At 40.6% G+C, this 14,289-nt stretch overlaps 1 protein-coding gene across 1 annotated transcript in view; it reads left to right on the top strand.

Annotated features, from left to right (window-relative positions):
* Positions 1–14,289, top strand: part of LOC126471414 (calsyntenin-1) — an 81,555-nt gene that overhangs the window by 43,204 nt on the left and 24,062 nt on the right. Inside the window, exons 11-14 of the mRNA XM_050099548.1 lie at positions 397–529; positions 2,688–2,887; positions 4,412–4,599; positions 4,717–4,833. Of these exons, the coding sequence (XP_049955505.1) occupies positions 397–529; positions 2,688–2,887; positions 4,412–4,599; positions 4,717–4,833 (638 nt within the window). The remainder of the gene's footprint in view (positions 1–396; positions 530–2,687; positions 2,888–4,411; positions 4,600–4,716; positions 4,834–14,289) is intronic.

Raw genomic sequence — 14,289 nt, 5'->3', positions numbered from 1 at the left:
CAGATATTCTTCATTCAGTGCTGAAACGAAATAGTGAGCCATGTCTAAAAATCTTCAACAGTAGTGACTTTGTTTCATGTTGTGGCATTTGAGCAGCTTAATTAGAAACACACAGTCACAGGCAATGAATTTTTGTTTAGCTGATGTCATGTCTACAGGGCAAGGGTTACAAGCCATATCTCAAGCAAGAATTGTTTTGTGTGTTTATATTGAAGCTCTGAAATTTTTAATGTCTTTGTATGACATCCCCCCTTTTTGTTTACCACAGCTCATCATATTAATTTTATTAAAAGTATCTGTTAACATGAAACATTTTGTGTCATAAATATGGTTGATTGGTCATTAAGGTTGTATTGGGTGTCTTATTTTATGTACACAGTTTAATCTCTTTTGCAGATTTGACAGAACTAAGCATTGAAGGTGATAACAAGACTAATCTTGTTGTTCTCTTGAGAAAAGTTGGTTACACAAATCTGAGACAGTTTCCCACTGCTGGCAGACGCAATTTGCACCTTTCAACTGTTGTGATGTAAGCATTCAGCATATTTTTGCTTGTTTTCGATTACTTGGATTTATATGATATTCCAGTTAGTGTTTCAAAAGTATTTCCAATTGTTCATATGTATTCTAATAAATTAAAATCTTAAGAGAAAAATCTAATAATACAGCTACATATATGCCAACTGATGGTATCCCTTTATTTCTGAATTTGTTAGCTTCTGGTAGTTTAAACATTACAAGGTGGTTCCATGATTGAGAGACAATGTTTCAAGAGTGATTTAAGAGTATAAAAATTGAAAAAGAAAGTACATAACCTGTTTGGTTTTTTAAAAACACAAGAGTAAAAAATATTGTAGAATATAATGCAAATGCAGGGTGTCAGTATAGTGCTACTGAATCAGTTTCAGCATTGGCTACCAAAGGCTATGGTGTGATAGAATCATCAGTTGTAGCTCTTGACTGATTTTGGTAGGTAATGCACCAGATCTCTATCTCCAACATGTAGTTTTATTGAAGCTGTCATCTTGTGGACATAAAGAGAGCACATGCAGATATGACATAAATAAATTTGTTCTACATCTATACTCTTTAAACCTGTGAAGTGCATGGTAGAGGGTATTGCCCAGGGTTTCTTCCCATGCCATTTGCTTATGGAACATAGGAAGAATGACCACTAAGGTAAATACCTGTGTGCTCAATATAGGTAGTCTTAATCTAGTCTTTGCAGACCCTATGGGTAATAGATAAGGCAAATGACAAAGTTCATTTTGTTGGGAAAATTTTGGGGAACTTTAGCTCATCTATAAAGGAGACAGCATATAAGATGCTAGTGCAACTCATTCTTAAGTACTGTTCAAGTGTTTGGGATCTCCACCAGGTTCGATTAAAGGAAGACATCGAAGCAATTCAGAGGCGCTGCTCAGTTTGTTACCAGTAGATTCAACCAGCACAGAAGTATTACGGTGATACTTCATGAACTCAAATGGGAATTCCTGGAGGGAAGATGATGCTCTTTTCATAAAGCACTTTAGTGGAAATTTAGAGAACTGGCATTTGAGGCCGACTGCAGAACGCTTCTACTGCTACCATCATAAATTTTGTGTAACTATCACGAAGATGAGATGGTGGTAGTTAGGGCTTATGTGGAGGCTTATAGACAGTCGTTTTTCCTGTGCTCTGTTTGAAAGTGGAACAGGAGAGTAAAACGACTAGTAGTGGTACACTGTCCCCTCTGCCATGCACTGTAAAGTGGCTTGTGGAGTATGTGTATATGTAGACTACACACATGTCAAAAGTTCAATTATTTTGTACAATTATGAGGACACAAGACTAAAACAAACCATTTATGGTGGTGCGCTTTATCGTTGATGCACATTGTACTCTTACTAAGGTAAATGTTCAGATTCTGATAGTTCCTTCAGATGGAGGTAATATCGTGTGGAGAACTAGAGAAGATCCCACCCAATAATGTTAGTCAACAACTTGAGTTTAAATCTATAATGATCAGTAGTATGAAAATACTAGGTGGCATAATGCACCACCAACAGAGATGGTGCAGTGGTTAGCACACTGGACTCGCATTCGGGAGGACGACAGTTCAATCCCGCATCCGGCCATCCTGATTTAGGTTTTCCGTGATTTCCCTAAATTGCTCCAGGCAAATGCTGGGATGGTTCCTTTCAAAGGGCACGGCCAACTTCCTTCCCCATCCTTTCCTAATCCAATGGACCGATGACCTCACTGTCTGGTCTCCTCCCTCAAAACAACCCAACCCCAACATAATGCACCTCTGGGGCAAAGGCTCTATAATCTGTTCAGACGTTTCTAATAACTCGTGTATTTCTCCACATGTTTTGTCTTCTAATTAGTGACAGATGTGAATGGTTCTGGCTGCCCCTAATTGCTGAAGTGTTGGGTAATGGCATTAGTTTTTACCAGTACTTCGCAGATCTGTACAAGTTAGCAATATTTCTTAGTACCTCAATGAGAAGTGGTTTATTTTGGCTTTCAAATTTTACTGGAGCTTTTCAGATATTGTGCAACTTTCATGCATTTGTCATTTGTAAAATTTGTCTCATTGTACACAATGGCATTCATATAATTTTTTTGTTCTTGTATGTTTTGATTTATGCAAAATTTTGTTACTCTTTCTTTGATACTCATAAAATTAATATCCTTTTTCTCAGCTGTGAACGTGAGCATTCTGTGAAAGTGCCTAGTGTAGAAAGCTATGTAATGGTCCTTCAGCCACAGCAGCCAAGCATAGACATAAATGGAACAGGAAATGTTGCCCGAGAATATGAAGACTTCAGACTTGGTGTGCGAGTATTTACTGATGTGCGAATCACTGTTGGTCAGACAAAAGGCCAAAAGCCGTGGAAGCATGGTGAGTTTCCTTGTGGTGTTCTACTCGTGATATATAAAAGCAATACTTAATATCAAGTATTAATAATTGTTTCCCAATTATTTATTGTTAGTAGAGAGGATTGTGATAGTTATTTTCATAATTTTTTTGTCTTCTACAGGCATTGTAAACAGTGTGGTGGCACACCTGCTGTAGCATAACCTTATAATAAAATGAATTCTTTGAAAACTGTGTTTTGCTGTTTTGATAAGTTTTCTTACGTGGGAGCAATCTGATGTGAGCGAAGGAATTGATATGTTTTATGCAGCTTCTATGTGTTTAAAAATTGTGAATAGCTTTTGTATGTGTATGTAGCTCTGTAATACTACAGGGAAGATGAAATATGACTTCAATTTATTCAGCAACTACTTTCAATACAGTTTTCATATGGCCAGCATAACTGAGTCGTACTGGCTACTTTGGCAGCCTATTGTTGTCACATACTGTGAATGATTAAACATTGAAAGTAATTATATATGTAACTGTATAATTGCAACAGTCTATGAAGTTTGTTAACTTTTGACTAAAGTTTTATTTAACAAGAATTAAAATATGAGTGTTCATACAGTGAATGTTATTTCATGGCTGACCATAAAATGATGTATAATATCAAACAGCATAGTTAATGTATGTACACTGCAGCTTAAAAGTTCATTTTGATATTAAATGAATTTGTTTATTGTAAAGTTTACAAGTCACAGAAACTGTGCCAATAATACAGGTACATAAATAAATTTTTAATATTTTTATGATTTATGGTATATGATGGCAATAACTCAAAATAGCCAGCAATTACAATGACTAGACGATGAAGATGTCAAAACTAGCTGTTGAATTGTCATACTGCAGCTTCCATGTGGTCATGTCTTCCTTTGTTGATTAGATGAATGGTTTTATTTATTAAGTCATTGGAGATTGTTCCACAATGTGTATCTTACATTCTAAATGTATTAATCACATTATTAATGACACATTAAACCAACCAAACGGGGTACTGCTTTTCGGGTATATCCTTTCCAAAAACATAAATGCAGTGTATCAAGCTTTGATGAGCAGCATCTCATAATTTGTAAGGCAGTCATGTGGTTTGCTTGACTATAGTCACAGTGATAACAGGTATTCACACATTACCATTTGGCTTCTAAGATGGTGGTTATCAACAGTTACTTCTATGCTTGTCCAGCAGAATCAAATGCTTTCCTGATTCAATGTGTAACACACATTGAGCTCAGTATACAATGCCTGTACTTCATTTATTAAATGCCACTACAGTTACCCATTCAGTGCAAACAGCATACATCAATAAATTAATAATTTCTAATATACATCTGTCTGCCATGAGCCTGTAGTTTGCACACTGTACAAAAGTTAACTACTGCTGTACATGAATATATTAAATTTTTATTAAGGCAGGAGTATGAATTTCAGTGAATAGCTTATGTATGTGTATGGTAGCTCTATAATAGTGAACTTAACAGTTCATAAAAGATTTTGCTTGAATTTCAGGAGAACCAATCAGTGTTATCGAGAAACAGTTGGACTCTTGCACTGTTTCAGTCTATCCGCCACTTAACCCAGATCATGAAACAGTGACCCTCCCAGAGAACATGCTAACACAGTTTGGTATTGTTGCCAAGGTTACAAAAGATGGCGTTATGGTGTCTGGGGCTGACATGATATACAATTATGAACAGGTAATGCCACCTCATCTATCAAAGATCAAATGGACCAAGTTAGAAATTTGGACACTAAAGTTGCTGCTTTTTTTAAACAGAATTAACCTGTGACCTCCATGTACATTCTTATTTTAGGTTCTCCGTCAGATACAGTACACTAATAGGAAGCCTGCATATTACCTCAACAGGGTGTTCAAGCTGACATGCTCAGAAATGAATGGGAGGTTTATGAGCAATGAATATGTCCAAACTGTAAGTTATCTAGTTTTCTCCCAAGAATTTGTTAATTGTTCTGTTTTTATGAGTGCCAGTGTGTTCTACAGCTCACCGGTAATACTTGCACAGTGTCTTAATCACTGAAAAGCACTATCCGACATATTTACAAGAAAAAATAATTTACATCCATACATAACAAAATAGCGACATAATGGATCATACAAAATGAAACTCAAAAATTTTAGGCTACTGTATGATGTGCAAATGTTTGCTCGTGCTGTCTGTGAGGAGCATAAAAATGATGAAGTAAGAAGTTTAAGGTGCAGTCAAATGAAAAAGACAGACAGAAAAAAAAGAAAGTAAACTGTTTATTATTTCAAAAGTAATTGCCATAACTGTTACATTTATCCCACTGTGAGACAAGGTGATAAGTGCCTTGGTGGAAAAATGTTTGTGGCTATCTATGGAACCACGATTGTATCCAGCCATGCACCACTTCGTCCAAAGCAAATCAGTGGCCGCAAATGTCTTTCTTTAGGGCTCCAAAAATATGGAAATCATATGGGGGGAAATCAGGACTGTGGAGGATGAGTAAGAGCTTCCTAGTGAAACTTCTACAGCATAGCCGAAACAACAGGCAAGTCCCCTGAAGGAAAATCATGATGAGCTTTTTCCTTGACTGTAAGGCCTGCTACTCACTGACTTCCAGGAATATAGTGCCATGCCACAATCAACACACAGCAGTATGTGGACACTTTTCAAAAATTGAATCCCACCATGAAGTCCAAACGCCCGTGAATGTTGCTGGACAGCATCATGCTGTTGCAGGGCAGTGCCCACCCACATATTGCCGAGATTGTTCAGAGTACGCTGCAGAAGTTTCACTGGGCAGCCCTTATACACATCACCCATAAAGTCTTGATCTGTCCCGAGCAATTTCCATATTTGTGAAGCCCTGAAGAGACATATGTGGCCGTTGATTTGCTTCAGTCGAAGAGATGCACATCTTGGTACCATCATGTTTCCGTAGGTGGCTGCAAACATTTTCTCATGAAGGCATTGACCATTTCGTCCAGCAGTAGGATAAATGTAGTAATAGTTATGGCAGTTACTTTTGAAATAATGAACAGTTTACTTACTTTTTTTTCCATCTGTCTTGGGTTCATTTGAATGCCCGTTCTAGGTGCAGTATTATTTTGTTATTTTAAGACAAGCTGTTGTAGAGTTGCTGTTCCTACTTGTCAGAAAATGGCATATTAGATGATTACTGATTCCAAAAGGGAACACATCTTTATCTATATAAAGGAATGCTTTCACGAAATTACATTTTTATGAAGGATGTAATATGTATCATCTGATGTGGATATTTTGACAGTGAACAAAGCAGAAGAAGAATAATGAATTGTAATGGAACTTGAAATGTTGTTATGAGGGAGCTGAAAATGTAGCATTTATTTTTGATTAAATTAGTATCTAGTTTTTTGGCTAAATAAGCACATTTTTTGTAAACGATTAGATGCACAGATTTAAAAGTTTGCCACACAACATACCTGAACCGGGAACTCATAGGAAAAAAAAATAAGAGCACAGCCACACATCGATAAAGAGGCATCCAACACATGGCTAAGAAAAGGCAATATATACAGTGAGATGGAAGGATTCATGATTGCAATACAGGATCAAACAATAAACACCAGATATTACAGCAAGCATATTATTAAAGATCCCAATACCACAACAGATAAATGCAGACTTTGCAAACAACAAATGGAAACAGTAGATCACATCACAAGCGGATGTATAATACTAGCAAATACAGAATACACCAGAAGACATAACAATGTAGCAAAAATAATACATCAACAACTTGCCATACAATATAAACTAATGAAACAACACGTTCCCACATACAAGTATGCACCACAAAATGTACTGGGGAATGATAAATACAAATTATACTGGAACAGAACCATTATAACAGATAAAACACCACCACATAACAAACCTGGCATCATACTCACCAATAAAAAGAAGAAATTAACACAACTAATCGAAATATCCATACCCAATACACAAATATACAGAAGATAACAGGAGAAAAAAATTGAAAAATACATCCAACTGGCTGAGGAAGTCAAAGACATGTGGCACCAGGATAAAGTTGACATTATGCCAATTATACTATCAACTACAGGTGTCATACCACACAATATCCACAATACAGCTACATCCAAACGCATATACGGGGTGTTACAAAAAGGTACGGCCAAACGTTCAGGAAACATTCCTCACACACAAATAAAGAAAAGATGTTATGTGGACACGTGACCGAAAACGCTTAATTTCCATGTTAGAGCTCACTTTAGTTTCGTCAGCATGTACTGTACTTCCTCGATTCACCGCAATGATTTCATACGGGATACTCTACCTGTGCTGCTAGAACATGTGTCTTTACAAGTACGACACATGTGGTTCATGCATGATGGAGCTCCTGCACATTTCAGTCGAAGTGTTCGTACGCTTCTCAACAACAGATTCGGTGGCCGATGGATTGGTAGAGGCCTACCAATTCCATGGCCTCCACGCTCTCCTGACCTCAACTCTCTTGACTTTCATTTATGGGGGCATTTGAAAGCTCTTGTCTACGCAACCCCGGTACCAAATGTAGAGACTCTTCGTGCTCGTATTGTGGACGGCTGTGATACAATACGCCGTTCTCCAGGGGTGCATCAGGGATTCCATGCGACAGAGGGTGGATGCATGTATCCTAGGTAACGGAGGACATTTTGAACATTTCCTGCAACAAAGTGTTTGAAGTCACGCTGGTACGTTCTGTTGCTGTGTGTTTCCATTCCATGATTAATGTGATTTGAAGAGAAGTAATAAAATGAGCTCTAACATGGAAAGTAAGCGTTTCCGGACACATGTCCACATAACATATTTTCTTTCTTTGTGTGTGAGGAACGTTTCCCGAAGGTTTGGCTGTACCTTTCTGTAACACCCTGTATACAACTACAGAAATCTGTAATTATTGATACATGTTTAATTACCCGAAAGTTCCTAAATGCAATGCAATGTAATGTATACCGTACGGTTAAAAGGAAGTCACGCTTGATCAAGGTCCACGTCACTTTCCATTTTTAACCAGACATAGCGTTTGAGAAAGGAAAGAAATAATAATGTGAATAAATAGTTTATATTCTGTATAGTAAGAAGTTTTTGAGTGAAATATTTGCTTTTGCAAAAAATTAATCCTCCCCGCCCTCCCCCCCCCCCCCTCCCCTTTCTTGTAGCAGAGCGATTATACATCAACAGTATACATTACATTGGATGCATAAATATAACCAGTAATCTACATATTGGTGAAAAGTTGTAGTTTCGGATGAATCGCTGGCTGTAAATGGGACTGCATAAGCATTCATTATGTTGTAAATACTAGGTCTTTCCACATGGTTGTATAAAATGGGTAAATGGGAGTTGTTTATGGGTGAAATACTGTTAGGTACCATAGTCGTCTAGAAATCATACAATTTTCAGGTATTCTCAGTACCAACACCTGTTCTTGGAAGTTTTAGAGGCTTATTTTCTTTTCAGCGTGCAGTGGATATGCATTCCACCAAGATAACACATTGCCCTATAGCCCCAAAATGTCAACAGTCGTCTTTATAACCCAATTGATGCTGTGTTATTCCTGATCACTTAATTATTGATAATATAATGTAAATGGACAGATAAAAAATCTAGTCACCAAGCGGTGGCAGGGGAGCATACACACAAAAGGATTTAACTTCTACAAGCTTTTGGGAGCCAGTAGCTCCTCTTCCTGGCAGAAGAGTTGAAGGGGAAGGAAGAAGTGCAAAGGAAAGGGGCTGGAGAGGTTTAGGGAAAAGTGTACTGTTCAGGAAAGTCACCCAGGACCCCTGGTCCTTACCGTTAAGTCTCCCCTGACCAGGGGGTCTTGGGTGACTTTCCTGAACAGTACCCCTTTCCCTGAACCTGTCCAGTCCTTTCCTTCATCCCTCTTCCTTCCCCCTTCAATTCTTCTCCCAGAAGAAGTAGCCAGTGGCCCCAAAACCTTGTAAAAGTTAAAACCTTTCGTGTGTGTTCCCTTGCTGCCACTTGGTGAGTGTATATATATTATCAATAATTGATTATTTTCGTTGTTATGAACACTTAATTAGGTAGTCATGTCACTATCGTGCATACTCAAATCTCAGCCACGCTTTTTTCTGGTTTTTGGGGTCCAAAAAACAGCCTGCGGATTAGAATCAAGTGCAGAGGAAATGGAAGTCCTGAAAAATTGTGCTAGGAGCCACCACGACTAACTTTTGCCATTGAATATATGCAACGCTACACAGACATGCTTTGCAGGTCAAATATTAAAATTCTTTACATAAATACCAACAATGCATAAGGCTGTAAGATTCTTGCATGAGTTGGTAAGCTGTGGATCATTCTGATTTCACGTATTGTTTCATTAAATTTTGTGAAGTGCTTGTGTTAGTGAACTATAATGAAGCACTTTCATTATAGAGCCAAATTCCAGAAGGAAGTTATTTCTTGTGCGGAAAAAAAGTTCTATTCATGCTACATGTCTGACAGGTCTGCGATACTGTAAGGGATTAATGAGAGCAACGTTAGATAATGGCGACTGCAAATAGACAAATTATTTGAATTTTGCAGTGCAGGGAAGCCTTTAGTGGCCCAAAATGTGGCCGATTTGCTCTTGAAGTAATTTTAAACAAGTTTGTTAAGGAACAGCGTCAATCATTCCTGCGTATGAGTGGTGAAACTTTTTAAAATTAAGGCACATGAAATTGCTAGAGTGCAAAATACTGAAAATTTTGAGGCTAGTCGCAACTGGAGTGCTCTTTTTATGAAGTGCAGTGGTTTTTCGCTTCAGATGCCAACTTCAGTTGCCCAGAAGCTGCCAAAAAATTACAAAGAAAAACTTGTGGAATTTCAGTGCTTCATAATCAGGCAACGCACTGAAAACCAGTACCTTCTTGGCCAGATAGGGAATGCTGACCAAACTCTCATATATATTTTGACATGCCATCGAATTATATAGTTGACACCAGAGGAAAGAAAGATATAAGTATTGTTACGTCAGGGAGCGGAAAACAGCTGTCTGTCATGGTTGCTTGCACAGCTGATGAACATAAGTTACCCCCATTCGTATTTTTCAAGCGAAAGACTACTGAAATTGGAAGTTTTTCTAAAAACTGTAATTGTACAAGAAAATGAAAGTGGGTGGCTTTTGGAGGCCATTGGTGCTGGAATGGATTAGACTTATATAGAATCTAATTGATATTTTAAACATTTCTTAAAATTTGTTTTATTAATAAAATTTTGTTTTCTATTTCTGCTTTTAATTTGTAAGCTGCTTTTTTTTTTTAAAACTGTTGCTAGTCATACATTTCAAGTCTACTATGAAAATCTGTTTGGCAAGCCTGTGTGGCCAATGCTACATCTTGATGTGTCACTACCAGTGACAAGCTGATTCCTGTGAACTGTGAATCACGTACATTCTTTGCTATAAGAACACACAACTGTTAACATTGCGCCATGTATTCTTCGATTTCAGCTTTTTCCTCACTTACATTCTGTCCGCCTAATGAACTCGTGTGTGACAATAGCAAACGTGGAAGAATATACAAATAATGTTATGTTTATATTTGTATTATTCTTGTGCAGAATAGTAGTACAGTCAGAAACGAAGTCTGGCAGCTCACTTCTAGTATTTATTTTTAAATCTTCTGCGACTATAAATAATGTCCGAAAGAGTAAATTAATCTACAAAAAACCATGCTTAAGCGACTGTTAAGCATACGACTCGAACCAAACTACTGTATCTGTATCTTCATCCATTCTGTCTAATTTGTATGTCATATTAGAATCAATCAACATTTTTTAGATTTTGAAGTGCAACCTACTTTTTCCTCTTGAATTTAGAGTCTCATTTTTCAGGTGTGGCTTAGATTTGGGTAAATACAGTAATTGTAAATGCGTGACTATGTCATCTCTCAGCTGCCTCGAGGGTACGGTGACCGTTAACACTAATGGCTTGTGGTGGTCTCCAATCAAACCAGCCCAACAGCCATTGCCATGTGATGTAATTATTTACAGTCATAATGCAGAGTAGATTTGTGTATTGTGATATTAGTATTAATAACTTCTATGTTACAGACCATGCCATACCTCTCAAGGAATCACATACAGGCCAAACAAGTAATGAATTAGAGGACAGAATCACCACTCAGTTGAGTCACAGACCAGACAAAAACAAAGACCTACAAGGGTGAGGTAGAGTAAGTTGTGAAACACCTGACGAACAGGAAAAAGGGAACCAATTTAACATACAGGTTAAAATGTTACACAAAGAGGAGTGAATCTAATGAATGGAAAACAACAATAAGGTAGTTTCCAGGATATGGAAAATAGAAAAAGTTTTGAGGTAGCAAGTGAAGATATAGAAAAGTGTGAAGGCTGCCTAGGAGGAATTTGGGTGCAAAGGGGCAGTGGTAGGCTAGGATTCATATAAATGATGGGCTGAATTGGATTCACTTTTACTATCAGGCTATTTCAGAGGAGGGAGTCTGTTGGGGAGCTGTCTATCGGTCAAAAGTAAAGAATACTCTTAAAGTCCCTACATTGCACCTGGGTGATAATATAACATTGGCAACAGTTGGACAGTGGGAGCAGTCTCTGTGAAGGAATACCCAGTTAATTATGAGCTTGTGCCTAATTTTCTGCGTGTGTTAACAAATACGTTTCTTGCTTATGCGAGTGTGATGCTCTTTGACACTGTCTTTTCAGTGACCAATGACACTGATTTCAAGTATATCATGAAACAAGAGTCTAGCACAGCTTGTGTGTGGAACTGGAGTCAGGAATATATTTATTTATTTATGCATTTATTTTACCTGGCAAGATTAGGGCCTTCAGGCCCTCTCTTACACCTAACCAGGCATACTCAGATTCAACAAATTTCAGCTTCTACAGAACATTAAGGACATATGTTATACAGTATTAATGTTAAAGAAAAAATAGAGATTATAAAAGTAGTACAATTATAATTATAACAATCAAAAAATAATTATAACAATCAAGAATAACAATAATGACTATGTATATGACAGTAAACATATTTTTATTTTATGAATGTCAGTCCTATTGCTAGTTGGGAATTTTCTCGTTATATTCTTGCAGCTTGTGAGTTATTCTCATCAAGCAGAGACATAAGATGATGGAATGGGGTGAAAGAGATATAGAAGAGGTAGATAGGTTAGAGGAAGAGAAATAGAATGGTAAAATTCGAAGCTATGATGGGGAGGAGAAAAAAAAAGATGAGAGGGGCACAACAATGGTGGCTATACCATCCCTAATATGTAAGTCTTGAGTTCCCTCTTGAATGTTGAGTGGTTTTGGATAAGACGCAGATCACAGGGGAGCGCGTTCCATAGTCGTATGGCTGAGATGGAGAATGACACGGAAAAAGATTTTGTGTTATGTAAAGGTACAGCCAAGATGCTAGACGTATCCGATCTGGTATTGCGGTTGTGGAATGATGATAGGTGTTTAATGTGAGAAGATAAGTATTGGGGGCACCAGTGGCTAAGAAATCGATGAAGTAAGCACATCGTGTGGAGATCGCATGCCTTCTGTGGGCGTATCCAACCTAGCTGGGAGTATGAAGGACTGATATGATCATACAACCGTATATTGCATACGTATCTAACGCAAGCATTCATCACTAGCTCGAGGCATCTCGAATTTTCACTATTTGTGCCGTGTTGAACTACATCACAGTAGTAAAGATTAGCCAAGACTAGTGTTTGGACTAATTTTTGTATATATGTAATATATGACAGTAGTACATAAAAATGTCTGTAAACCAGCATTTATCTGAGCAAGTAGTGGTTATTTGAACATTAGCATGATTGTAGTATTCCTTCAATTCATTTCGTTACAACAGTTTCTAGTTCTACTTCAGAATGATGTGATGTGTTTCGAAATCGTCTGTCTCACTGAAATATCAGGAAGCTAGTAAATAATGACAAGTCAGCAGATGATGATGATGATGATGATGATGATGATGATGATGATGATCCTCTCCCCTCCTCCCCGACTCCTCTCCCCTCCTCCTCCCCGACTCCTCTCCCCTCCTCCTCCCCGACTCCTCTCCCCTCCTCCTCCCCGACTCCTCTCCCCTCCTCCTCCCCGACTCCTCTCCCCTCCTCCTCCCCGACTCCTCTCCCCTCCTCCTCCCCGACTCCTCTCCCCTCCTCCTCCCCGACTCCTCTCCCCTCCTCCTCCCCGACTCCTCTCCCCTCCTCCTCCCCGACTCCTCTCCCCTCCTCCTCCCCTCCTCCTCTCCCATCCTCCTCTCCCCGACTCCTCTCCCCGACTCCTCTCCCCGACTCCTCTCCCCGACTCCTCTCCCCGACTCCTCTCCCCGACTCCTCTCCCCGACTCCTCTCCCCGACTCCTCTCCCCGACTCCTCTCCCCGACTCCTCTCCCCGACTCCTCTCCCCGACTCCTCTCCCCGACTCCTCTCCCCGACTCCTCTCCCCGACTCCTCTCCCCGACTCCTCTCCCCGACTCCTCTCCCCGACTCCTCTCCCCGACTCCTCTCCCCGACTCCTCTCCCCGACTCCTCTCCCCGACTCCTCTCCCCGACTCCTCTCCCCGACTCCTCTCCCCGACTCCTCTCCCCGACTCCTCTCCCCGACTCCTCTCCCCGACTCCTCTCCCCGACTCCTCTCCCCGACTCCTCTCCCCGACTCCTCTCCCCGACTCCTCTCCCCGACTCCTCTCCCCGACTCCTCTCCCCGACTCCTCTCCCCGACTCCTCTCCCCGACTCCTCTCCCCGACTCCTCTCCCCGACTCCTCTCCCCGACTCCTCTCCCCGACTCCTCTCCCCGACTCCTCTCCCCGACTCCTCTCCCCGACTCCTCTCCCCGACTCCTCTCCCCGACTCCTCTCCCCGACTCCTCTCCCCGACTCCTCTCCCCGACTCCTCTCCCCGACTCCTCTCCCCGACTCCTCTCCCCGACTCCTCTCCCCGACTCCTCTCCCCGACTCCTCTCCCCGACTCCTCTCCCCGACTCCTCTCCCCGACTCCTCTCCCCGACTCCTCTCCCCGACTCCTCTCCCCGACTCCTCTCCCCGACTCCTCTCCCCGACTCCTCTCCCCGACTCCTCTCCCCGACTCCTCTCCCCGACTCCTCTCCCCGACTCCTCTCCCCGACTCCTCTCCCCGACTCCTCTCCCCGACTCCTCTCCCCGACTCCTCTCCCCGACTCCTCTCCCCGACTCCTCTCCCCGACTCCTCTCCCCGACTCCTCTCCCCGACTCCTCTCCCCGACTCCTCTCCCCGACTCCTCTCCCCGACTCCTCTCCCCGACTCCTCTCCCCGACTCCTCTCCCCGACTCCTCTCCCCGACTCCTCTCCCCGACTCCTCTCCCCGACTCCTCTCCCCGACTC

The sequence above is a fragment of the Schistocerca serialis genome, chromosome 3, assembly GCF_023864345.2.
Source record: "Schistocerca serialis cubense isolate TAMUIC-IGC-003099 chromosome 3, iqSchSeri2.2, whole genome shotgun sequence".
NCBI classification, from domain to species: Eukaryota; Metazoa; Arthropoda; class Insecta; order Orthoptera; family Acrididae; genus Schistocerca; species Schistocerca serialis.
The sequence above is the reverse complement of the archived record's forward strand: the minus strand, read 5'-3'. Positions and strand labels throughout refer to the sequence as shown.